This window comes from Falco cherrug, chromosome 5 (assembly GCF_023634085.1).
Source record: "Falco cherrug isolate bFalChe1 chromosome 5, bFalChe1.pri, whole genome shotgun sequence".
Classification (NCBI taxonomy): Eukaryota; Metazoa; Chordata; class Aves; order Falconiformes; family Falconidae; genus Falco; species Falco cherrug.
In genome coordinates, this window is record NC_073701.1 from 246,054 (window position 1) to 273,169 (window position 27,116).

The 27,116-nt window shown below is 41.0% G+C and overlaps 1 protein-coding gene across 16 annotated transcripts in view; it reads right to left on the bottom strand.

Moving 5' to 3' along the window:
* Positions 1-601: 601 nt before the first annotated feature.
* KEL (Kell metallo-endopeptidase (Kell blood group)) overlaps positions 602-27,116 on the bottom strand; it is a 40,287-nt gene continuing 13,772 nt past the window's right edge. For 2 of the 16 annotated variants that reach the window (XM_055710849.1, XM_014278109.3), the window contains exons 2-19: positions 24,066-24,217; positions 18,921-19,062; positions 17,282-17,485; positions 16,594-16,718; positions 15,515-15,661; positions 14,300-14,395; positions 13,174-13,362; positions 12,657-12,802; positions 11,303-11,426; positions 10,370-10,480; positions 9,196-9,294; positions 8,631-8,708; positions 8,095-8,198; positions 7,365-7,475; positions 5,169-5,236; positions 4,770-4,927; positions 3,822-3,917; positions 602-2,532 (exon numbers count right to left, since the gene is read on the bottom strand). In XM_055710849.1, the coding sequence (XP_055566824.1) occupies positions 2,356-2,532; positions 3,822-3,917; positions 4,770-4,927; positions 5,169-5,236; positions 7,365-7,475; positions 8,095-8,198; positions 8,631-8,708; positions 9,196-9,294; positions 10,370-10,480; positions 11,303-11,426; positions 12,657-12,802; positions 13,174-13,362; positions 14,300-14,395; positions 15,515-15,661; positions 16,594-16,718; positions 17,282-17,485; positions 18,921-19,062; positions 24,066-24,083 (2,193 nt within the window). In that variant the 5' untranslated portion in view covers positions 24,084-24,217 and the 3' untranslated portion in view covers positions 602-2,355. The other 14 variants (XM_055710847.1, XM_027801994.2, XM_055710853.1 and 11 more) reach the window with 13 other exon arrangements.

Below are 27,116 nucleotides of genomic sequence, written 5' to 3' on the forward strand. Positions count from 1 at the left end.
AATGGAGGAAACATTTGTGGCCTCGTCAATGGGAGAAGGAATGGAGGTGATCGACATGGTGCAGCATGAGGACTCACAGAGACTGAGGAATTCAGTGGTGAAAGATCCACTGTTGGATCTGGCTCTTTTCCTGAACACTGTCAGCATTGTTCTATTTTTTATATATGTGACATAAAGCATGAAATAATTTCTATGGTCATGGATGATAACAATTTGAACATCTACCTGCGTTTCATGATTACCTACTAGGGAGCATAGCTTCTCTTCACCAACCACATCCCAGGGAACTTGCAACACTGAGAACAAGAGCAGGGGCCTTGTGCACATATCTTTTTGAGAAACACAATAAATTCTCAGTCCAAGACTCATGCAATTTTTTCTAAGCCAGACTTCCCTTCTTGCACTTCCCATATGTGCTTTGTGTAAAAACATCATAGATAATAAACAAGAATTGATTCAACTCACCAATTTCAAGGGTGACCCTGCCTTTTGAACAGAGTATTCGTAAATCCATCATACATTATAAGAACAAGAAAAAACTGCATATTCCAGGGAACTTTCCCCCCATACACTTAACAAGATAGATACAAGAAAAGTTAAAGATGCTTAATATGGAGACTGTTAATAGCTTTTGCTTTTTTCTATACATAATAAACAAAGAAGCCAAGTAGTCTCATTACACTAAAATAACTTCTGTATTACACACAAGGTCTGGTACAATGTTAATTGCTATTAGCATCTAAAAGAAAGACCGTCTGGACACTCTGCTAGGACAAAATCAATTAAATGAGTAGAGTAAATGCATACAGTGTTTAAATGGTAAAGATAAGCACAAGCCCAATTTTTTTATATTTCATGATGGGTAAATAAGTCAAATTGTTTTGAGGTATTATTATTTATTACTTGTGCAGTCATGCTGGGAACAGTACAAATACAGAACAAAGAAGTGGGCCTGGTCATAAAGAGTTTGCAATGAATTTTTTCCTCTGAAGCAAACACTTTATTAATATTTTAGTTAATTAATGAAAAAATATCTCTGAACAGTCTGTTCTTGGAAAATGTTTTGCTGTATTGGTCAGTATTTGGAAAAGATTAACACAATTTTAGGATTGTCACAATTTTTACAAAGCTTACATCGATAAGGGATGTTCCCACTTGCCATCACCTGTTCCACAAACAATCCCCAGGCAGCTAACATAACAAGTAAAATAAAAATGCTCCCATAATCAAGAACAGTTTGAAGAGTATGCAAAGAGTAAGAGTATTTTGTATACTTATTAACTTTGGTAAATTTTAGAACATTGGTATAAATTTTTAATTATCAGAACCTGAAAATGATATGATTATTGTGTTAATCTTGAGAATGTGCTTTAAGCACTTCTCCTGCTACCTTAAAATACGTTACTTCCTACTCTCTTTTTCCTCTAAAGTAAATAAATACCTAAAACTCAATTTCAAATAGAAAGTAAAATCCTACAGCAGCTCTGCTTCTCTGTTTGGATGGTAAATATTTACAAATGTAGTGATGAAAGAACTTTTAGCATGAGAGAACCAGGTTCAGATCCAGAGAAGTTCTTGGAATTCTAATTGTTCAGTCTTCAGAGACTTCTAGAAACCCTTGTGACTGTCCCATACTCCACCTTCAGCCATATCCTCAACCATAAATAAAGACTAAAAAAAGACAACCTTTTTGGAAAAGGAAGAAGAACGAGAATCTATGCTCAGCCTCCAGTCCCCTCCCACCAATAAGGATGTTCTAGGAGATTTCCTGATGAAACAAAAACAGAACTGGGAAGGCCTTCAGTAACCTTCATTATTAAGTGATGTCTCCTTCAGCCTAGAAGCTGCAGCCACTGAGTCTTTCCTAGTACCCATCTCCATTTATTGGCAGGAGAAAAGAAGAAGATTCTTCCCTCTCTGCTAACTTACATGTGTGGTTTGCATAGTAATGCACAGGATTTCCCTAAGAGCCAATCTTACATGAACAGGTCTTAGACCTCCAGTTTATTGACCTGTCCATTCAACATGACTGTGAGGCTGCTGGAGTAGACAAGGAAATACACTGAACAGAGGGACTAATAATGTAACAGTCCTTCTGTTTACAGCTTCTCAGATGTTGCCTACTAGAGACTGGCTAGTCATCTTACTAATGTGGGACTTGCTGAACTCCAGAGTTGTCTAATCTGGGACAGTGTGCTGAGAGCAGTAGGAGGAGAGCCTCTTTCCTTATGAGCTCAGTGGAAAAAATTTGCTACCATCAGCTGCTGAGGAAAGGATAACAAGAAAAGAAAGGTAGAGGAGGTCAGGTCTTTCTCTCACTGAGGACATACTTCTCTTCCTCCTTTTCCAGGCAGATTACCAGATGTGGCACTTCTTGTGTGGGTTCATTGGGGATCCACTGGGACAGTAGAAGTGCTTGGCAAAGTCCTGGCTGTTGCTGACAGACCCACAAACACGAAGTGGCAAAGGACTGTGAGGATCTGTGTTCAGGGAAGACTGTAGTTTCTCAGGATCCTGGTGTCCACACATTGCCTGAAAGGAGGCAAAACAGGAAAGTCAGTTTGACTGAAAGTCCTTGTGTGAACAAGACTTAAGGCTCCTCGTGCCTCCACCCATGTGACTGAGGCTGCTGGAGTAAACAATGAAACACACTTATGTGGGTGCCGACAATGTTCAGATTTTTCCTTTCACCACCACAATTTCTGACTGTTTTCTCTTTCCCTAAACTTCCTTGTTCCAATTTCCTATCTGAAAAGCCATCTGCTCTCTTTCTATACTGTGTAGTCCAGAACACAGGGAATTTAGACCACCTTGGAGTTTAGGCTCGTGCAACTTTGGACTCCATCTAAAATAAAGGTATAGATGTAGTCTCAGTGTCCAGATTCAGCATCTTAAGCAAAAGCAATGAGAGCTCATCAAGAACACAACATCTCATTACTACTTGAGAGATTGAGGGGAAGGTTATGTGACTTTACTGGTGTTAAACTAGCACTCCAAGTCTTCACTCTTGTGATTTCAGTCTTTATTCATTGATAAATTATGCAGTAGCTGCCAGATAGCCTCTGAAATGCAAATCTTGCCACCAAGACCCAATAATATGCGATTTCAGAACTGCTTTTCTACGTACTGCTCTGACCTAATGTCAATACATGCACAAAACTTTTCCCTTTGTACAATTACAGTGACTTACAAGGGTGTGACTTAGAAATCCAATGATCTATGATGAAGAACTCAACTGTACAGTTATGCACAACTACACAACTTGGCACAAATCCTTAAACCAGGTTCCCACAGAAATCCTGAACTAGGTGTACATGTACTTCTAGTTCTTTATCTCTAAATAACATTCTAAACTCTCTTTTTTCACTATCAGTCACTCAATGATACAACATCTAGTTATTCACCACAACAGAGAGGCAGATGAAGGAAGGGATGGAAAGAGACATGCCTTTTCCAGTAAAATTCCACTTTCCCTGTGTAACATTGCTCACAACAGCGAAAAATATACTCAGAAGCTGGCAATGAAGCATGCTTTCCCTGACACAGCTTATCGGCTACAGCTTAATTTTGGTAGATTTCAAAGCTTTGTAAAAGATATATTTGCAGACAAGCCCTTTGCTAGCTTTGAGATCCGTAACAGGTTAGGGGCCCTACATGTGAAATTTAGTTTTCTAAATAAGATTCTGCATCTCTCGGGAACATCGGACATTCCCAGTTCTGTGAATAAGGGGAAAAGTGATTAAATATTGAGAAAGACAAACTCTAATAATGTGGAAGACAATGGAGAGTGAGAGACATATGGCTAGCCTAGAATTCATTACGTGAGCAAAACTGAGGTAGAAAAGCTGGTCATGTGAAAGTCCAATCTTAGGTAAATCCTTCTCTTCTTTGTGCTTTTTCAGCCAATTCTTATAGGCCTGCGGAGAAAGAAAATTATTAATAAATCCCCCCTCAGACAGTGTCCCAAAACCATGTCTTCTGTCAATGAATTATATCAATCTAATATATAATAAATACGCAAATTTGTATATCTCTCTCCTCACTGGGATGCTCCCTGCTGCTGGCCATGCCCTGAATAACTCTAAGATGGGAGAATAACAATATAACCCCTTTCCTTCCCATTTCAGATGCTACCACACCCACACATTGTCATAACAGAAGATGGGGTGACTGCACCATGAAAGAATGAAAATTACTTTCAAAGCAAGTCACAAGTATTTGAAGAAAAATTAAAAGACTTTCTCCCTCCCAACATTCTTTGTGCAAGAACGTAACAAGTAACAATCTGTGACCTAGAGATCCCAGAGCACCCTGCATTCATGAGCTGCTTGAGCTGCTTGAGCAAATAAAAAATTCTCTCTAGACTAAAGCATTGCTGAAAACATCATTATGGGGTCATTTTACCACCACACAGAATTCTGGTTCATGTCTCACCTTAGATCCTCAGGTATAACATAAACATATAAATAATGACATGGTTTTGTGTGCATGACATAAATAGAGAAGTAAAGAAAGGCCCATCCCAGGACTGGTGAAGGGGAGAAGCGGTCTTACATGGAACTAGTGAGGTTATGAGCAAAGCTTTGTGAGGAACCTGTGTCTGGATTAGCAGAGGACATGCAGGACACATGCTGCACTGGCACAGGCGTGCAAGCAATCTCGAACTGGAGCAGCATGCAGGAGAGGGATGCAGCAGAGCAGTCTTGTGATATGGCCATTGAGTTATGTGGTAAGGCTGTGAGATTAGAGAAGTAAGTAGACTACAATACCTGGTAAGCGATGGCAAGCCCTCCAGTGTCAGCTGTATTCTCCAACAGTGTAAAAGTACCATTGACCTTAAAGCCATAGCTTTCATACTGTTCAACCAAGCAGTCTATAGATTTCTGTAGTGCACTACTGTTGCATGTAGGACAGCCCCCAGGCAGCACTGTAGGGGGAAAAAAATCCTGGAAAGTAAAGGTATTCCTGGCATTCACCTGTATTCCTCACATTAACCACCGAGTCTTCTTAGTAGTCAGCATGGCCTGGAATGGGTTTTCCTTACCTTCATCTACCTTAATAATATATATATTATACATTTATATAAGGACCATGATTTCAGATCCCCTGAGGGAAAGCACCAGTGGGGACCCAGAAGAGCAAAGAAAGACACCACAGCTGGTACCCACCATAGCCATAGAATGTGTGAAGAAGTTCATGCGCCATGAAGACCCCAATGGCTCCGAAGTTCACAGCACTGAAAAATGAACATGAAAAGAGTGCTTTTGAAAAGAAAAAGAGGGCAGATGAACATTCTTTATAGCCACTGAGCACAACTGTGGGCTACACAGGAACATTCTATTCTGACAGCACACAGAAGCATTTTCTATTTATTGTCTCTCAGATGCGGTACACTGTAAAAATGCAGATACAAGTGTAAATTACTCTATTAATCTTTAAAATTGTACTATGGGCTTGCTTTAAAGTATTCATAGCTAATAAACCATCATAATAATGAAGAGTCTGTGAACAAGATTCTGCCTTTATTAACTCATATTTGTTATTGTTGGGGTATGGCCTTATTTACCCACTACGGGCTGAACTGCACAAACTAACTGCAATGGTAATCATACAAAAGCAGGATGGTTGGAGAAGCAATCTTGCAAAAGTTGTCTAATGAAAGACGATGCATAAAACTGGCAAGGCAAATTAAAATCATGAAAGTTTGATTACAGTTATTCTGGTCTAGCACTGGTGATCTCACTGCAAGCAAGAGATTGCACAAGAGACCTCCAGCAGTTCTTTCTAATCAGAATATATATGATTTATGCAATGAATTTACAGTCACACAAGAGTACACTCAAAATGCATTTCCGTAATATGAAATTATGAGCTCTTTCTTTCTTTACATGTACTGATTAACATTGCTTAAGCATGAAATTATTGTAGTAGATCATCACGGGGAACTCACTAGGAAGTGACAAAAAACAACTAATGCTTATCTTCTTTTAGAACTGCTCTTTCAGAAGCTCTGTAGCTGATAACTTGTAATTGCTGCCAGAGAAGCTGTGGATGCCTCACCATTGGATGTGGTCAAGGTCTCATTGGACAGGGCTTTGAGCAACCTGATCTAGTGAAAGGTGTCCCTGCCCATGGCAGGGCGATTGGACTGGTTAACTTTAAAGGTCCCTTCCAGCCCAAACCATTCTATGATTCTAGGATTCCATAACAATTGTATTGCTTTGCTGACTTCTTATTTTAAAAATTTCCCTTACAGTCATCTGATTTGGCTTTTGTCAGTAAGATTTAGGCTTTGGAGCATCATCTGAGAAAATGTTATTGTGCCAACTCACCAAAAGCTGTTCAAGTTTGACTTATTTCATTCGATGGGGATGACAGTGAGAAAAATATATTTTACTAACACTCAACAGAAAAGGATTAAGAAGTTGTAGACACTTTTTCAGAGAGGAAGGATATGGCAGGTGACAGCCCGTACCACTGGAAAATTTATTTTTTCCTGTTATTCTTTTGAGGTGTCTGGTTTTTCATGCTATAATGAATTCATTAAATACTGCAAGCGCTAGAAGATGTCATACAACTAGTGGTAGAAGATCATCATGGAGAAAATAATTGCTTTTAACTGAGACATGTTTCTTTCAAAATGCAGCCTCTTACCACAATGTGAGATTAGCTTTCAGTACAATGGGATTAGGAGAAGTTTCTATCCATTATTGTGTAAAAAAGGACATCAAATAATATTTTTACAGTCAACTGTTTTAAGTGCTTTTAATATCAGAAAAAAATCACTTAATAGATCTATTCCATATGATGAAAGAACCCAGCTCTAAGAGTGTAGCCCACAGAAGTGTCATTGTTGCAGGGGAAGACTCAGAATGAAAAATGTATTTCCTTTTTAGAAAAAGTTTCTTTAAAAAAAAGGAAGAGAAGAACTATGTTTGATCCATTTGAAAAAGACTTCTGATAAGAAGTTGCTCTGTGAGGCTCCTATTTTCTCTGCATTAGATTTCTATGGGTTAGATGCTGGAACTCTTGGAGTCTAGAAATTAGAGGCAAATGTAAAACATATTTTTTGCAGTTAAGCTACATGGGACTTCTGTCTTTTCGCTCTGGAGTAATATACTTGGCTTAGCTTAGCTTCGCCTAGATTCTGATTTTGTTCCAGCAGAGTCAATGATCACACTCTTTCAGAATTCATAAGGCAGTATCCATGTGGCTTTAGAAAAAGCTACTTTTTCCCCCTTTACAGTGTCATTCTGGGATGCAGTAAGAAAGAGGTTAAAGACAGACCCATTAAGGTTCTTCCTTGGAAACATGGTGCAGCCAAGGGCCTACATCCATCTTCCACCTTTGCAGACCCTCCATACCTGGGAAACTCCATGTGGAAAAAAGGGCTGCGGAACATTCCAGCAGGAAAGACCACCATGTGGTGCCTTATTGAGTAGTAAGAACGCACAGTCCAGGGGGACACATACCAGCTAGAAGCAGAAAAAGAGAAATGAGAGAATGTGTTAACTCCTTATCTCATACCTTGCTCCTTTCCTCCACTGGGCTTGCAAAAATGGTCTCCTCAATACAATTATTCATACAGCAGCAGCAAATGATGAAATTCACATTGTCTGGAGTTAAAGGTGTTTGAAATAAACCTTCACTTGTTTACAGATGGTCAGACCTATTAGCTTAACTTTCACACACATTAGGGGATTCACTCTCACAACTTCAAGGCTTTTTTAAGCAGCATGCAGCAATGCAGCCTTGCAGCAAAGGACAACAGCATCTTGTCTTGGATTAGAAGCGTTGCTGGCAGGTCAAGAGAGGTGATTATGTCCCTCTAATCCAGGACTGGTGAAACCACAGCTGGAAGTACTGTGTCCAGCTCTCCCCACCTCCCTGCCCATCCCTCCTGTCCTGTCCCTCCTTCCTCAGAAGAAGAGAGACAGACATTTAACTGAACGCAGCCCTGAGTGATCTGATCTAGCTGACCCTGCTTTGAGCAGGACAGTTGGACTTGAGGATCTCCATAGGTCACTTCCAACCTCAGTTAGTCCACAAGTGCATGATTCTGTTATATTTTTCAGATCAGTATCTGTCACTTACTTATCCTGTGAGTGATTCTGAAGGAGTTTCAAGTAGGAATTTTCCCTCAGTACTTTCAAGCAAGCCACCACATTGAGGAAAAAAGTGTCTTCATTTATCTCCAACTGAGGGAAGAGACAGGTAATGTGACTCATAGGGCATGAGTGAGAAGTGAATTAGTATGAGAAAAAGTCTCATGGGTCAAAAAAGGATTCATCAAAAAACAAACCAATGGAATACTTGTGGGTTTTCTCCCCCAGTTCTAAAGATCTTCAGTTTAAGATATGACAGGAATGTTATCTGCAGGCCGAACAGAACATACAAGGAGGTAACAAACAATCTGTATCAGGCCAGCCACTCTGAATAGGAGACAGCACAGGCAACAGTACAGAAGCAACAGATAAAGGTTCTGTGGGCCCATATGTTCCCAGAAAATGAACAGTAGGAAATTATTATTGTTCCAGAGGTCATAGCCTCTTTTAGCAGCAGATAAGATAGCAGTTGGTACAGGTAAACTGCCAATAATGAGGCAGGCATGTTTACATTGTATAGCTCACATTCTGGTATTCCAGGTTCACTTTGGCAGACTGGAGTATGTGAGCTGGATAGCCAATGTCCACTTGTAGTTTGGAAACCTAAAATTATAATAAACAAACAAACAAACAGACAAACAAAAAGAAACATGACCGATGGGAGGCTTTACATTCTAGAAGTCCTATTTAAACTCTATTTCTAAACAACCTAAATATAATCTGTGAATCAACCCTTCAAAATGACAGCTACTCTGTTTCAACAAGACTTCTACTCTTGCTACTCTGCTTTCTTAACTCAATGACCTGAGGTCTAATGTTATTCTACTCTGCTTTTTTTTTTAGAGCATAGTTTTTATCTGTGGACAAATAAACAATGAGCCTTTCTATGCCTACACATCAACGTATGACCACATGTGTGTGATAGCACTTGCAGACACCACATACAGTTTGCACCGTGTACAAGACATCTATTTAAGGCTGTGTGCCTGTGGAAGCAGGTGGAATATGTGAAGGTGCAGGCCCCTTCCTTTCCTTCTCCAAAGACTTCAGGGAAAGGAACGCCTCAGCAACTCCTGCCTTCTGCACTCACCAAGACTTTAGCCTCTTGGCGGGTCTGTTCATCCATCCATTCCAACTGATCCAGTTGGCCATAGAGAGCATTTTGGATTTCAGAGAACATCTGCTCAGCCTGCCACGGAGAAAAGAAGGCACATTCAGGACTACAGAAAAACATTGCTCAGGCTTAGGTACCATCACTCCATGTTCCAGCAATTCAGCCACAGAATAACTGGGGGGAAATTCCTTTTCTTGTGATGAAAGAGGAGATTTCAGTTTCTACAACGATTTAGGTTGAGTTATTTGGCATTCAGTGGTTCCTCACAGGGCTCACCATTCTCTCCCATACACCTTTTCATCTTGCCTCTCATGGTAACTTAGGGAAACATAATTCTTTTTTCATTCAATCCCTGCAGGGATAGGAATGGACCAGATGACTGCCCCACTTTTTAAATGAAATGAAAATTCAGTATCCACAAGTATTTCATGCTGGTGTCTCCCTTTCCACAGTTATGGCAATCTGAGTCTCTTCACAAAATTATGCTTTGTTCATTCAGCTTTGTGCTTCACTACACATAGTCTTAGTTTTCCCATTAACTTTTCTTGGGATTACTTACTCTTGTCACTTTTTACACTGCAAACTCTTTACAAAACCTAGCACCTACATTAACTTCCTTCAAAAGAAAAAGGAACGCTAATCATCAAAGGAAAAAAAAAAATCTTTTTCCACACTGCAGGCAGGTGTTCCTTTTACTGTGGATCTACTCAGAATGTTTTGGCATTGATTTGTTTTTGTACAACTGGTCATACAATGGTTTAATGGCTTTGCAGTTGAAAATCTTATTTGATATGTCAGATTGGTAATGAATACTGTTAATACTGCCATTCCAGGAAGCACAGGGAGACTGCATGCATTTGTAGGGCTGTCATAGATATTGGTGCTGCACACATGACTTTGCTAACAATTGAGATAAAGATATTTTTTAATAATATTTTAACATAGGTTATTCTAGAAATGACAGCAATGTCTTGGTCTGACATCTTTCATACCCAAAATAGGAGGTGAAGTGTGTAAGTATGGGAATATGTAAAAAGGTATAAAACCTACACATGATTTTGCTGCCTTAATGTGGTCTTAAACTGGCATGCCAAAAAAAGAAAGAAGTGAAGCTGAGCTCTGCTTGATGGTTAAGAGGATGAATACCTACAAGTTTCTTGGTCTGCTGAGGGAAAATTTCTTGCACAATCATCTGCCCTAGAACTGGCTCAAAGAAAGAGCTGGTATCAGTCAAGCACTTCCTCCAGCGCTCAGTTGGGACCTGTAAGAACAGAGAAAGAAATAAAGACATGAGAGTGAGGCCAAAGAGATAGGAAGACAGTAAAAAGATATGTAAACATGCAGTCAGTATCAAATACGCCGCTATCTAAAAATGACAGCAGTGAGTGATAAGTAATGTAGTTCCATTTAGGCTACCTCAGAAAGCTTTAATCAAGTAGAAGACTGATTTTCTTACGATTTACTTCACTTACTTCCACACAAGATGAAGTTCACATGCTAGCTGACACCCCATGATACAGTGCACTTAGCTCTCTAAAGTTTTGTGTCATGTCTACTCCCACATTTCTTTTGAGAAAAAGGAAGCAGTTAATGCCCTAGGGCAGGGGTCCTCAACCTTTTTAACCAGGGGGCTGGCACTCGGATGACATGTCAGGAATCATCTGTGGCTGCTTGGTTTCCCCCGCCAGCCCCCAGCGGGTGTGTTTGTGTGTGGGGGATGGTGGTTCTTTAAATACCGGGAGCCGGATTGAGGACCCTGGGGGGTGGTGGTGGTGGTGGTGGTGGTGGTGGTGGTGGTGGTGGTGGTGGTGGTGGTGGTGGTGGTGGTGGTGGTGGTGGTGGTGGTGGTGGTGGTGGTGGTGGTGGTGGTGGTGGTGGTGGTGGTGGTGGTGGTGGTGGTGGTGGTGGTGGTGGTGGATCCGTCCCATGGGCTGTAGTTTGAGGACCCCTGCTCCAGTAAGAGTAAGAGTCACAAATTTGAGAGACTCCATCCAGATGAGGCATCAAGAGAACATCCAGAAGGCATGTCCTGGTGTGTTCAGCTGCTGGGGAGTCTGAAGAAGATGGTTAAGGGCTAACTCACCATTCTAGATCCCATTTTTCCATAAAGAATCTTAGATAGCTCCAGGCGTGCATCTTGGAATCTACTGTCAAGGGCTGGTGAGAGATTCCCAACCAGACAAACAATCATATAAATGTGAAGGATCCTGTAGGAAAATGACATTTAAAAAGACTGAAGATTGAAGGTTGGTCACAATAAACACAGAGGCGTGGCAAGTATCAGAGGAATAATTTAATGCAGAGGAACTCCAGTAACCTGAACAATGACAATGAAGTACTCTGGATGGGCTACACCTGGGGCTGAGTCAACCAAAGAAATGCTCTCCCCAGAACACTGATGACTCAAGGGGTAATTGCCTGCTGGGGCACAGGATTCTTTGTGGGAAGCAGGAGAAAGAGTGTTTTTAGGACTGGGTGAAACTTATAGAGTATTTTGAGGGGTCTGTGGGATTCGTTAAGACTTATTATGGGATGTTTATGGGAAGGACCAAAGGCAGGGAAAGGGAAGGGATCATGGTGTATTGGGGGAAACACGTGTGGGAAAGTGGAGAGGAAAAGTGGTAAGAGGGAATGGTTGAGCATAAACTCGTGGCTTGCCTGACTGAGCCTTGCACATGGTCACCAGAATCTGTCCTATCTTATTAAATGCTGTTCTTAAATAACATTCTGTTCTCAGTGTGTGGGGATGGGACTGGATACTGGAGAGACAAGGAGTCTGAGAGTTGCCTGCTGGAGGGACTTTGGTTCAGGCTAGCTGCTGGAGACAGCACGGGTCTGAGGGTTGGCTGTTGGAGAGACTAGCAGTTTGGACCAGCTGCTGGAGAGATCTGCCTGTATATGTGTGTTTGTAACAGGAAGGTACCAGAGTACCAGCAACCAAAGTGGTGCTGCAGGACTCGGGAACTCATACATCCAGGTGCCAGCAGCTGTGGACACCAGGGGATCTGGCCCCAGCTTCTGGACAGACTGAATATCTGAGACCAGCTACTGGAGTGATCCTTACTGTGTATGTTCATATATATATTTCACTAGTATAGACCAATACTGATCAGCTGGAGAGGAGGAACAGGATCAGGCTGTCTGGGCTGTTCATGTTTGTATGAATGCTATGCATGGGTGGGTGCCAGTAAAGGCACTGTGTTCCATCTCTGTTCATCTGTGTGACACCACATACATTTGTATGTGTGTACATATATGGTGTGTGCATGTGCAAGTCTATTTGGAATATATGCTAAGCCTTAGTACTGGCTAAACCTGTGGATACAGAGCCACGGCACCCTTGCAATCATTAGGCTACTGGATTCAGCAGGCTTTAACATAGGCCTCTAATATTTCTTGAGGCGTGAACAACTAAAACCAGAGATATTGACTCCTACCTTTTCTTGTGCCACTGTTTGATGAGCTGTGACATGCCTCTTAAGTAATCCATGTCATGCACTGCAACTGGCTGAGAGAGGTTCATTGGCATAGGGTGGAAGACAGCCTGGAGACACGACAGCCAGTCAATAGCAGGTGCCTTTTCCTAGAAGTAAAATGGAGCTTACATGCTGAACTATGGATCCAAGAAATACCTGGGATAGTCTCCCTAATACTGTGTAAAGAGATACTTCCAACAAGTTAAACTGCTTTCATAATGTGGGTATTGATTATAGTGGAAAAGGACAATTGCCTTTTTTTATCAAATTAGCACTGGGGAAGGGGTGGGCCTGAAAAATCCAACTGCTGTCAATAAAAGATCGTAAGTTAATAGATTATTTAAAGCTCAACAGACTTCAAGTTGCAAAGGAATAGTATCTAAACAGACTGTCTCATATCTGTTTTAATCTAGATCTTAGGAATGTCTATGTATGAGCCACATGGAATTGTGTTGCTCGAGTTCGAAGGCATAGATACCTGTAGCTCCCTAATGGTAGTGCGAAAGAACAGCATCCCCCTCTGCTGTCTTTCCTGCAGTGGGGTGACAACTCGCTGGAGGTTAGAGATGAAGGATAAAGTAAGGGAAAAGGAATCAGTGGGATCATCCAGTGGCCCTCCAAGTAGGCCCCCCAATTTCCTCAAATATGAGAGATACACACGGAGAACCTGCAATACAAAGCATATGATCAGCGGGAGAAACATGACTGAAAATTAGTCACCCCACCCATCCAACCACCTTGACCATATAAGCTTCAATTTTTCAAAACCACTGCATCCCTGTACCTAAAACTGTCTTCTTCACTGCAACATCCTCATGTAATTCTTCATGTGGAATCAGTTTGCCAAGTACAGCTTCTCTCTCAGTGAAGAACACTGAATTCTCAAGAGGTTATTTTTGTCCCAGCTTACAATTACATTAAATACCAGAGTAATTTTGGGGATGTAGGCCTGCCTTTTCTGAAGGCAAAGGAGAGATGTGTAGTAATACAATGAACCAGTATTTTTGATGGAAACAAAATGCCAGAGTCTTACTTCTATGTTTATGAGGTATCAAAGGAATGCTTGTGATGGGTAGACAGGGTTTTTGGGTTTTTTTGAGGACTTCTCTGAAAGTCAGACCGAGAAACTGAAATAAACTCAGTTTTTATAAAGTTCAGAAAAATTACAGAGCTCTGATTAAATTAATTTTGCTGCAATGACTCCCAAAGTCAAAGAGCTTTTTTCCCCTGCTTAGGTTAAAACATTTTAAAATAACTTCTAAAATGCTAGTTACCCCTCCCCCAATACACAGATTTAAAGTTACAAAGCCTTTCTTTGGATGGTATTTTTTATAAATGTTCATTCAAGGTGGAACCTAGAGGGAAGCCCAGGTTCATGTTATTTAGCAAATACAAATTTGAACTATAGCATTCTGTTTCTACACTAGGAGTTGTAATCCTGGCATATAAAATGATTTGCACTTTACAAACTACCTTTTTGGAAAAGTAGAGACTTTTGTAAAGAATTCCTTCTGGAGACATTTTCAGAGGTCAGTGACTGTAACCCACGGAAACAGACCACTCTGAGCCAGGAGGCATTTCAAGGAAATTCCTACACCAAATACCTTTTTACCTTTCTTCAGCCTCTGATATGTTACCTCAAGATAATTTTGTTCTTTGATTTTACTCTCAGGTGGCATCTCAAACTCAGGATGATCAATCTGCAAAAAGGAGTAAAGGAAAAGCATCTCACTATTTTCAGAAACACTAGAAATGTGAGAATATGCTTAACAGGCTTTGTTAATTTCTGTGTCTTACTTTTACTTTTGGAAAATGTTTGCTAAGTAATTTTTGTGGCTCTGTCATATTCTGCAGCTCATTTACAAGCTCATTACAATCTGCAGTGACTGATGGTCAAATGTAAACCACATTGAATATTTCTACATGATGTAGTGGATTTGGCTGACAGAGAGTTAAGTTTCTTCATAGCAGCTCGTATAGGGCTGTGTTTTGGATTTGTGATGAAAACAGTGTTGATAATGCAGGAATGTTGTAGTTACTGCTGAGCAGTGCTTACACAGAGCCAAGGGCTTTTCTGCTGCTCACACCATCCCACCAGTGAGTGGGCTGGGGGGCACAAGAAGCTGGGAGGGGACACAGCTGGGACGGCTGACCCCAACTGACCACCGGTGTTTGCCATACCATGACATTGTACTCAATAATAAAAGTGGGTGTGAAGGAGGTTGGCAAGGGCTGCCATTGCTTGGGAACTGGCTGGGCAGTGGTCAGTTGATGGTGAGCAATTGGTGGGTTTTGCATCTATTCCTTTTTTACCTTATTGTTCTTTTTTCCCCCCTTTTTTCCACTATTAAACCATCTTTTTCTCAACCTGTGAGTTTTCACACTTCTATACTTCTGATTTGGGGTGGGGGTGTGAACAAGCAGCTGTGTGGTGCTTAGCTGCCTAGCAGGTTTCAGTCACAACAGTGAGCTGCAAAATTCATAGTACACTGTGTATTAGACACTTAGCACTCAGAGTCCGTTATTGTACTAGTCATACCAATCAGCATTAGAAGAAACAGTCCCTTCCACAATGAAGTACAGTCTACACTGTCAGGCAGGAGAAGTGAGAAGAAGTAAGCAATTTATTCTTCCTTATCTGCTTATTTCCAGAAATAAGTGCTTTTTATGTCATAAAATCAAGTTTACTGAAATTTAGGGAAAACTTTCTTCACAGAAGAACATAGGCTTAAATTCAGCAAGTTTGGGTCTCATGGGCCATGTAATTGACTCTTTATTCCCAGTGCTTCCTGAAAAATTTCTTTCTTTAACCTGCTTACCTGAATAATATTGGTCTTGAGGTCAAAAGGACTGGGTCCTACATGGACTCTGAAAAAGGGAAATGTGCTGTATCTGCCCATGAGAGTCCGAAGAGTTTCATTAAAGTCTTCTGCTTTCCCTGCACCTGTCATATTCCATCCACCAACCTAGAGAGGGGGAGACACAGCATGACAGCAGGTGAGAAAAACACTTGTTTGGTCCATATTTACAAAATAATTTTTCACTTCTATGAGCTCAGTCATTATGACAACTGAGAAGCAACAAAGCAAATAGCAACAGGGAAAACTCATGAAGAAGTCTACATACCCTGTTGGCTTTAAAATGACCTGATACTTTCACCTAAGCAAAGCAATGAACTGCAAAATGACACAGGGAAAAGGAATGGTATTCAACAGAACAAGTTATACAGGAAAAAAGCAGGAGAAGGTGAGACGAAAAAGGTCTCTGTTCTAAAGCCATCCAGAAGGACAGCCAGGGATCAGGGATTACAGGTCCCACCTCCCTGACAAGCAGATTTGCAGATAGACCTGCAGTCACTGTTCCTTCTGCTGGAAGGTTCTGCATCCTCCTTGGAGATAGGGTGTAATCACATTTAGCATGGCAGCCATGTACAACCATCCCTGGCACTGAGAAGAGTCTCCCAGAATGGAAAGAAAAGCATTTTCCTCTTTAAACAAGCTCCCCTGAAGCCTGGAGTAGTGGATGGCCATCACATCTCAGACACAAAAATTTCACCCATTTTGCAAGATGATCCTTGATCTGGAAGTTGGATCCTATTGAACTGAGCTTCTGAGATTAAAAGTGATCCCTCTTTGCAGTCTTGGTTGTTGTTCAGTCCTGAAGTAATATGTAAGGTCATGAGGAATGATTCAGATACCTGATGTCAGAAAATCACATCTTGAAACAGCATTTAAAGCTAGACTTCTGATTTAACACCTAGAAGTTGTACTGTGAACCATGAGCTTATTTCAGGGCCAGCTGCCAGCAAAATTCCAATATGTAGGGCCATATGATCCTAACTTCCTTTTCCCTGCAGGAATTACCTTCTAAAGGGAGAGGAGACAGCAGAAACATTCACCTGATTTAGGAAGTCCTTCAATGGTTGAGTTCCTTGGGATTCTATCCGTTGCGTATCCATACAGGATCGATAGAACCGGATTGCTTTCTCCTTAGCTGAGCCTCTTATCCCAGACTGTGGGGCCTCTGAGGAAAAAAAAAAATAATTTGGGACAGTATTAGAGCACAGAAAGCTGTGAGAAAATATTATACTGTGCTTTGATTCAGAACAATTTAGTAAATACATCCACACTTTCCATGGTCACTCAAAGCAAGAGACCTTCTAGTGCCATGACCCTTCCTGAGGCCAAATACATGAGTTTCTTTGCATGGGAACAGGGGCACAAGCAGAAGGTGGTACACATCTGGGCTTCAGTCCCACTTGGAGTCAGGACACATGACCAGAGCGCACATTCAGACAAGCACAGTGTCTGCTTTTACAAGGCAACAGGAAATGGTTTGGGCTGCTGTCAGAATTTTAAAGTGTGACTTTCATCTGTTAGATTTGGTAAAGGGTACTAAAATGTTTTAAATGCAGCTGTTGTAATATGATATGATCAAGAATAAATCTGTACATGTAAGATTGTCATACACAGAAGAATGAAGAGGCTGGACACAGTCCCTGTTAGGAATGATTGTGCTCTCAGTTAGTATTCCCAGCTCTGACTGAGGAAGATGCTGAAGGTAACACACCAATCATCTGTCCCTACCTAAGAGCCTTTTCAGGATCAACTGGTTTTCTTCCAACAACACATCAAATACATTTAGTGATTCTTCTGTGGTTCTGTTTGAGTGTTTGCCTTCCCAGCTGCCACACGCATATTTGTAGAAATCCTCACAGGGGTCTATAGTGTCATTCCTAGAATTCAGGAGTCTGGCCAACAGTGTAAGACCCAGCTCGGCATCACAGGATCCTGGGCAGGAAGTAAATAGGAGAGAACTGAACAGTAACAGTGGAGAGTGAGAACAACTCCAAATGAAAAAATGAGAAGTTATCTGTGGGACATTTCCCCTGAAAGATTTAGTTTTGGTACAAACCCCTTTGCATGCAGAATGTTGAATTCCATGTAAGTTTTTGCTGAATATGCAACAAAGCGTGCTCTTTCACTTCACAGGAAGACTGCCTTTGCACATTACAAGGGAGATACTTTGAATAAAGGACAAGTAATCAGTCCAGAGATGGTGTCCTTCGTTCATACTGCCTAGGCAGTCACAGGTTGGATTATTCTGCCTTCTCGGTGTATTTTCTCTGAATCAGCCAAATCTGGCCAAATGATAAGCAAGAAGCAACTGATGGTGTCAACGTATGGAGCAAAAGAAGGGCAGAGCACAGAGAAAATAAGAAGCCAAGTTTAAAATGTGGAGGGAGATGTTCATGTACGGGAAACTTTTCTCAGCAATCACATCTGTTAAATCAGGACAAAGACTTTCTAGTACATCTTGCTTTGATCTAAAACTCCCTTTATCTAAACTGCTGTAGATCACTGGGTATGTGTTCTCATCTTGGTTCAGTGTCTTGTATCAACATCAGTTCAGATCAATTATTTACTGAGATAAGCTACTTGTAAATCAAAGTAAAGCATTCTATACTATGGTTTCAACAGTTGACATGGTAAAAGGTAGGCAGAGTAGAAGCAGACAAGATCTAAATTAACAGTTTTCCCTCGGTCTATGTAGGTTTCCAACACATAACAGGGGCAAAAGAATAATAGTACATGAAGAGTCAATGATTTATTTTTGAGCAGGGAATGTGTGTATCCACCAATGTAATTGCACTTTTAGTACCAAGCATTCCATATGCATAAACATTTACATGGACCGTTCTTCAGATAGTCCTTTAGCAAATTTGAAAGGCAAATTAATATTTCTGGGCTATGCTCACAGCTCCCCCATTAGTGAGGGACTGTAGCTTTTCTTTTGATACTATGACTGCACTGATCTGTACTAGAAAACTAGGACTAGACTTACTAAGTCAGAGACAAAAAGGTGGAGGAGGAGCTCCAAATTTCATATTCAGTCCAGTTTCCTGGAGGTGACTACAGACAGAGCATGACATGATGATAAGATGCAAGCAATATAATGATGCTTTCCCTCAAAACTGGGCCCAGGCATACTAAATGGCAGGCAGAGAAGGAGGACAAGTTTGGGGTTCCCTCCCCACTATGACCCAAGGAAGATACAGAATAGTGTACCTTTTTTACAATTGGTGTTAGGATTCTTTGAGATACTGAAAATCTGATTCTTAAGAGAGATGCGAAGCCTAATACACAATGGAGGCATCTAGGAGAGAAAGGGGTCTTACAAATGGGGTGGATGAGGAAGCAGGGAAAAGGATATCCCATCTTATACCTAGACCACAAGTCATCATGATGTAGGTGACAAGCAGTGTAAAGCCAAGGAGAGTACTGAGAAGAAGTGTACACAGAAGTAGGCTTTTCCCCTGAAGGCATCGTTCTTTTGTTGCACCTGTTCTCAGCTGCTGGTCACAGGTCTGAAGAGAGAAAAATAAGACAAAAAATGAAGACAGAAAAATTAATATTAAAGCTAGCACTGGTCATATACTCTGTCTTCCATCTAATCTACTAGAAAATCACTTGCAGGACTACTGCCAGAATACCAACAGTCATCCAAGTCATCTAGGTGACTCTATTCCAAGGGGCTTTCTCACCTCCTTCGTTTCCCTGTCTTTTCCAGCTACAACTGTTGAACAGTGTTATGAATAATGCATTGAGAAGCCAGCTTGCCTTGAAGAGGTCTGTCCCGCCATAGTTCCTTTTGGTTTATGCACCTTGCATACACCTCCTGAAGATATCAAAGCCTTTTTGAGCCCATAAAGCTAATAACAGGATGGCTAGGACTGGTCATTCTTTATTCTGTTACAGTCTGGCAACCTGGGCACTAATTTCTTATTCCTCCTGAAGAAATAGCTCCTGGATCCTAAGCACTCTAGTCCAATTCAAGCAGGAGAAAAGACTTGCCCTAGTCTAAAAACTGCAGTAAGTCACAGAGAAGATGTTATATACAGATTTTATCTCACTTTAATTTAGTTGTGTTCATAATCTAGGTGTGTCTCTTTAGCCAGTGGAGAAGGCCAGGCACCTTATGGGGACAGCTCTGTTTTAGACATCTGCCTTAGAATGAGCTGAAGTGTCCTGCCCAGTTACCTGTCTTTTTCTCTGTTGACTATGAAGGAAGCTAGCTGACTATGTTAGGATACACCTCTGATGTCTACCTGAATAAAGTTAGATAAAGTGACATTTACTTTATGTGTCCACTGGTTCTACCTACTTTGATGTACATAAGAGGGCAGAACAGCAGATTACAAAAGAACAGATCAGGAATGGACGCTGGTAATATAAGGAAAGGGAAAGAACTGGGGAAAAAAAAAAAGTGGAATAACTGAATAAGAATATACAGTGAGAAAATGGAGGCAAAAGGGAGAAAAGCAGAAGATAATGGAAAACCCGAGAGGAACAGGGATAGAGAAGAAATAGTACAGCAAGCAAGGAGTAAAACTCATAGGTGTAAAACTGATGGGAGTGCTAGTTGGAGAGTCTTACATGCCAGTGTCAGGGCCAGTCCCAACAGCCTCAAGCTTAGCTCCCTGTGCTCAAGCCTGGTTCTCCAATAAAAGAAAGCTGTTTGGGAAACCTTGACAGCCCTTGGAACTCTTTGAGAAAAAGCTAGAAGCAGCCTCGGTGGAGGTGCCCACTTCTTCACCCAGGAGCTGCTTTATGCAGCTGCCGTGCATGATCTCCACCTGAGCTACGCTGCAGCAGCAGTTGTGCCTGCAGCTGGCTGTGTAACCCACTGCCCTGGTCCTGACCTTCCTGCAGACCCGATTCTGCAGGTTTGACCTTGGTCCTGCCTCCTTGCAATGGACTTGCCTGGCAATCTGCATTCTTGGTTCACCCTGGCTACTGCCACCAGACCTGCCTCACCCGCTACCCCCATTCCCATGCTGTGGGGGTGTACCCCTTGCTGATGAAGTCTTTACTTTTTGCCTGCCTTGTCATGACTCTCAGTTGCTAGACTGCCTACCCTGCTGCTCCCTTACATGCAGTAGGTAAACCGCATTTGTCACTACACTCTGTATCTGTCTTCTTTTCCACAAAAACAGAAAACAGATCTTTACAAAAATCACAAGAAGAAATGAAGCAAAGGAAAGCCAAGGAAATTAATAAGTCTGCTGTTAATGATCTTGCCTAATATACTATGTACAATTCCTGTACAAAAATATTAGCAGAACAGAAAACACAGAAAGAAACAGAAAAATGGACCTCATAATTTTATATTTTTCAAATGTGCATTTTATTCAGTCATTAACAGAAGCCTCTCAAGAGCAGACGTTAGCTTACTTGACTCATGGAAAATGCTAACAAGGGTTAAGTGCCTAACAGCTTTTCTCCCTTTTAAAATACTATTCTCCTGACTTCTTTAGGCAGGATGCAGAATAACTAAATGGAGAGCAAGTACATACAAGTGAATCCTGGCATTAAAAGATGCTAGATACAGAACATGATCATACTGGCAAAATACAGTGTAGGAAATATAAAGCAGGAAATCCAAATTCCTTTCATACACCCCTTGTAGTAAAAAAGCTCTCAAGTAGAGACTAAGTATCATGACCTAACAGTATGGCAGGGAAGTGAGTGAAAGAAAATTTGCTTGGCTGAAAAGGAATAAGAAAAAGTATTCTCCAACATGCAAGCCCTCATCTCTCACCATTTGGGAGAGAGTGAATTATTTACATTCACAATGCTCCAGATTTCTCTACTGCAATGAACATTTTGCTTTTCACATTGAAAATCTGACCTATTCCTAGTACAAAATATTGGTAAGTTTGCAGTTCTTTGGTTTCATGTTATCAGAGGACATCTGTTTCTCTCTTTTGAGTAAGATATGTCATGGCTGTGGAGATCCTAGCAAGACAGTGGTATTTTAAGGTTGTCACAGCAATTTCTGCTGAAATCCCAGTTAACAGTAGGTCTATATTGGGCTTATACATTATGTTCGTTTTGAAATGGGAAGTGCATTAAATAATAGTTTTTTTATAAAACTGTAGGAGAGCTAGACTGTCCCCCTCAAGAACCCAATGTGAAACAACTAGTGAAGTAGCTGGCTGAGCACAGCATACGCCAAAAGAAGAGACAAGGGTGGAAATTGGTTGTGTGCCTCTACTTGGAAACTGTATTAAGGTTTGTGTTACGTGAGCCATAAGGATAAACAGTGTTCTTCAAACAGTCCACCTTCAACAGGAATGTCATTCTAATCTTTACTCTGTTACTGGGGATGAATTTGAGAGAACTTGTGGACTTACATAAACCAAGAAAATAGAGGAAGGCAGTCATACTTAGTTTTCCCTTATATCTTTTCCATGACAACAGCTTAAAGAAAACCATACAAACACCTGCTCTTTCAGTACTCTTGTCAAGATACTGACCTGGGCAATAGCCCTGTCAGAATCCTTGTCTTGTGTGACCTCCACTTTTATGCCACAAATGGACTAAATGTTTCACAGGCACCGAAAAACAGAGCCCTTCCTAATTCAGAGACCCTTGGTCGAGGAAGTATGCATTTGACTGGATGGAACTGGAGATGGGATATAAACACTTCTCACGCTCAGGATGCAGGAGCATTATACACTTGCAGGAAGCAGAAGCACTTTATTGTGGTGTGTTTTGAGGCTTGGCTGCCTCAGCCAGCATGCTCCACATAAAGGGACAAGTGAATAGTTTGAACAAGCCTGTGGAACAGAATAGAACGCCTTTAAGCTCTGACAGAGGTTTTCCATATGGGCCTCGATTATGAGTAAGTGAGAAGGATGATTCGTATTTGCATGAAGTTGAAGGTGAATGTAATTTCCACTACAATTTCAGTTTTTTCATGCTTTTCTTTGAAGAATGTGCAAGTGCTCAGATTTAAATGGCTTCACTGTAGCTAAGTGAGATCAAATGCCTGTAAAATGACTAAAAGCTGACTTATAATTGTCCTTAATTATAAAATGAATAGTTTTGAATTTGTGTACTACATGAATCAGCCAATTCAAATATGAGCGTGATTTAGGCTAGCAGAATCTTGACAGGTACTATTATTACTAAAACAAGAACTATTTGATGCAATTAAATCAGCCAAAGAACTTTATTTTCCTTCAGCATCTCCTTCTTTCTGTTTGTGAGCCATTCTTCAGTTCTGCAAGGGACACTGAAGTTCTTTTGTGCGCTTCTTCCTCACCTTGCATTTTCCCAGTGTTTTAGTGCTGATGCAGAAATAGAAGCATCTAACTTTTATGAAAATCTAGTAAATTAAAATAAAGACATCAAAGGCAGGGAGAATGGGAGTTATTTTTCATAACTATTTACCAGACAGTTTTGGTGTATTATTTTTCAGCCAGTAGATTATCCACGAATTACTGAATTTGGCTATTACCCAAATTGTGTTTATCACATTAGTTATATGGTTGACATGTTTTCAGACTAATGCCTCAATACTCAGAAAAACATCAACATTTTCTTAAATTTATCTTTTGTCAGTAAATCACCTAAGCATATAAACTGAGCACATTGTATGCCATTTGAGAAATAGTATTTTAGCCATAGTACCTGCTAACATGAGGAACTAAACAGAAAGTTTGCTGAATCATATTCTGGAGTACTAAAAGCCTGAAGCATAACCACAGCCAATAACTTTAAAATTGTGGTTGTTGTCTGATCTTTATCACACAGAAATATGATAATGGATGCACAAATCAAACATTTCTGCACATTATTCAGCCGGAAAATTACAGACAAGGTAAAGTGACTGTATTACAGACACAATTCTTGCAATACATTGAACAGCTCTCACACAACAAAACATACACATTTCTATTTTGTATTATTTAGTTACACAGAAAACTTTACTTATCTCTGTTGTCCTTGAATGTTTTGTACATTTTAGCAACACTGAGCTAACAGTTCAGTTTGGTGCAATTTGCCTGTAAATATGCAATTAGCACTTCACTAGTTATTTATATAAGACATCAAATCAGGAAAAGGACAACGCATTAAGTGGGGAGCAATTAGGCTTAGCATACATTCAGAACATTATGCCATGTTTACCCACAATTATTTGTGGGGGAAAAATCTGTGTCTTTGTGCACTAGTAACTCCTTAAAATAATTTGTTGAAAAAAATGGGGATACAATAAAAGATATTGTTATTGTTAATTGTTATTATTGTTACTACTACTACTACTACTACTACTGCTACTACTATGTATTGGCCAGTGCTTCAGACAGATCCAAATGCAGCCTCAGAGTGGCCTTTAGGATGAGGAACAAGAAAGGCAAGAACCTCTGACTACTCACACCACATACCACATCATTAACTCTGAACACCCTGTTGCAGACCCAGCCGCTGCGGTTCCAGGGGCAGTGAGCGGCGCAGTGCAGCAGTGCAAAGAGGGGTGCAGCGCAGGTGCGCAGCAGGGCGCAAGGCAAGCCTGTGTTCTTACCTCTGCAGGAGTGCTCATCCTGGTCCCTGCTCAGGCTTTGCTCCTGTGGCTTCCACAGCCGGCAGATCTGTTGCTTGTTTACTACCAGTCTTCTGTGCTGAGACACGCCGCTAAGCTCAGAGACAATCTCCTCTTCCCAGCTTGGCTGATTGCTGTGGGGAGGAGAAAAGAAAGGGAAAGCCCTGAGAAAAACACCCTTACAGAAGATGGGAGGGGGGGATGGATACACTTCATCTGCTCTCCACCACCTTCTCTTCTCAACACCTCTGCTTCTCATAAAAGTGTATTTTTTTGTTCCCTTCTGCCTCCCTTGATGATCCACGTGTCTCTCTGTGCCTTGGAGGGGACTGAAACCTTTTCGAACAGAAGTAGGTGATTCTCCAGCTCCCCCAGCCTCTCCTCAGCCCTTTGCTGCTCCCTTTCTCCCCAACAGCCTTACTACCCTGCCCACCCAACGAGCCTGTTTTGGTCTGATATTCTCACTGCTGCTAACCTGTTCCAACCTGCTGCTCTGGGGCCTGGAGGCCCCTGCCTATCACAAGATAGCATGGGTTTGGATCCCGTGCTCCTCCCCCGGCACAGGCAAGGCCAGCATCCTGACTCTCTTGGTGCTGTCGCTCATCTGCACCCCTAAGTCCATTCAAGGGGTGAATACACAACTACTTCTGATTCTTTTTCTTTTCATTAAGAGGCATAAAAGAAACCGCTCATTACGGATTCTATTTACAGTGGTTTGTGGCTTCTCAGGTGACGGCCCAGCCTGGGGGTCATTGTTTCCCTAAGGATGCATATTGGAAAGATCTGAGAGGGAAGTTTCTCTGATTTGCGGACTGGGAACCAGATTCCTTCCCTAAGATGTTAAAAGCTGAGTAGTGGACTTTGGGAATTGAGACCTTCTCAAGTGGCAGCTAGGAGCTGAGAAAGATGGTGGGGAGCAGTTTGGTGTCAGCTTCCAAAAAGACTGAACCAAGCAGAATACCAGGAGAGAACTGTTTACCTCCCCACCTCACTGGTTTCTCAGGGCAGCATGGTGCCTTGGTTCACTAGTCTGAAGATAATTAGATAACTGTCCAGTTGTTCAGAGCTTGCCAAATCTTTGGTCACTGTCCTAAAGTCCAAATCTTCTCACCTTCATCAATTTGACTTTTTCCCCTATTCCTGTAGTGGTGCATAATTTCTTAACATCTTTGATTATACTGTGACAACAGACTTCTTACATGACTGAAAGCAGTAACTTACTGCCAGTCCTCTCCACCACTCGGGTCGCTGGTAGCTATACATTTCTACATTTACCAAACAGCTCTACATACTGTAAAAAAGGCCCTTGCATACAGCAAAAAAGGTCCCTGTTGACCTTTCTTGCCTTGCAATAGGCTACTTCCTTTCATCTTAACATCAGAATCCAATTTGTGAATACTTCTTGCATAAATGATTGAGAATCTTGTTAGTGGAAGTAACAAGATGCTCTTGGTAGTCACAACTCTTGCATTGCTGGGAGCAGCATTACTGTGATCCACACTGTCCAACAGATACAGAGGTGGTCTGTTCGTTGTGGCTTAAATTAATTTACAGCTAGTCAAATCTCAAATCTTTGTGTAAACGGCAAAATGGGAATATGTAAGAAAATTCAACCCATTTAATCCTTTGGTTTAACATAGCTTTAAGTCTTCCATATGTTTCTGCTGCATTCCCCTTTGAGCCTTTTCCACTCTTCCCTACTGTGCATCTTTTTTCACAATATCTGCAGTTCCAGTACTCTCTCACAAATGCTTTTCAGTAGTTGCACTGGTAGTATAGACAAAGAAATGGTACAATAGTGGCCTGGCTAGGTTTAACTGTAAGTGATCTTACTGTGGAGTTACCTTTGTAAACAGACGGGACAAATTTGTTCATAACATTATGTAGGTTATTTATCTGCTTTATCCATGTGTCTGAATTCTTCCATCTTCTAATTACAGCATCCTAAAGTTCTCAAGCTTTAAGTAATGAAATTAATTTTACTTCTATTTTTTCTCATGAACACTTTCTAGGCTTTGAAATTTCTCTGGACAAGGAATTTATTGCCTTTTTGATTATAAAGTGGCTATGATCATTTTGAACACAATGTAATTCAAATTGAAGAAAGTAATAAAATCTTGGCTGAAGTATTCAGCTTTAAAATGCAATTTGGGAAGAGCAAAAAAGCCATTTGCTTAATATGCCAGTGAGTTATGATTGGAGTTAACATGGTTTCATGAGCCCGTATATTTTAACAGGTCCGCTACCTCCTGCTGATTAAATGTTATTTTACCAAATAACTTGACAAAATGTTACATTAATAATGCCACACCAAATGGATTGTCCCACATGCATTATCTAGAAACACTTTGAATGTGTATATACGGACAATTTTTTCCGATCTTGTAAATGAATCAGGACACATCTTGAAAAGTAGCTGGATCACAGTCTCAGTGTAGGTGTGCATAGGATGTTTCAGGACATGAAATGCACATCAGTTTCTCAGTGAAGAGCATGGGTCTTCGAATTTAGTACACGCTTCAGTGGTGCTGTGATGCTGAGAAAACTGTCTTGCAAGATCTGGCATGGAGATTATGTTCCATCTCTTAAGTCATCACAGATCATAATAACATTATACACTGGATCTGACAGACATGACTGTTGGTTTCCATTGGAAGACTGTGCTCCTGAGCACCATTCTGTTGCATAGAGCTCATTAAATAATTCAGTAGGAAGGTTGAACTGTTATGGAGAGAATGAAATCATTAAGATTTGTATTTATTCAAAAAGCCATATCTTTCTTTGGAGAAAATGTGGATTTATTTCACACATATGCTCTCTCTGTGCTTGTGCTCTGAGATACACAGGTATAAGACATATTTAACCCCAAATTAGATGACCCATGCTTCAGAAAAACCTGACTGTGGCCATTAGCTGAAGCTGAGTAACTCAGACACTGCAGTTATGTACTTCTCCAAGCAGAGTTTCTTGCACATATTGGAGTAAGGGCAGAACACATTTGCATCTGGCAGCAACAAGCTGGGGCAGCATATC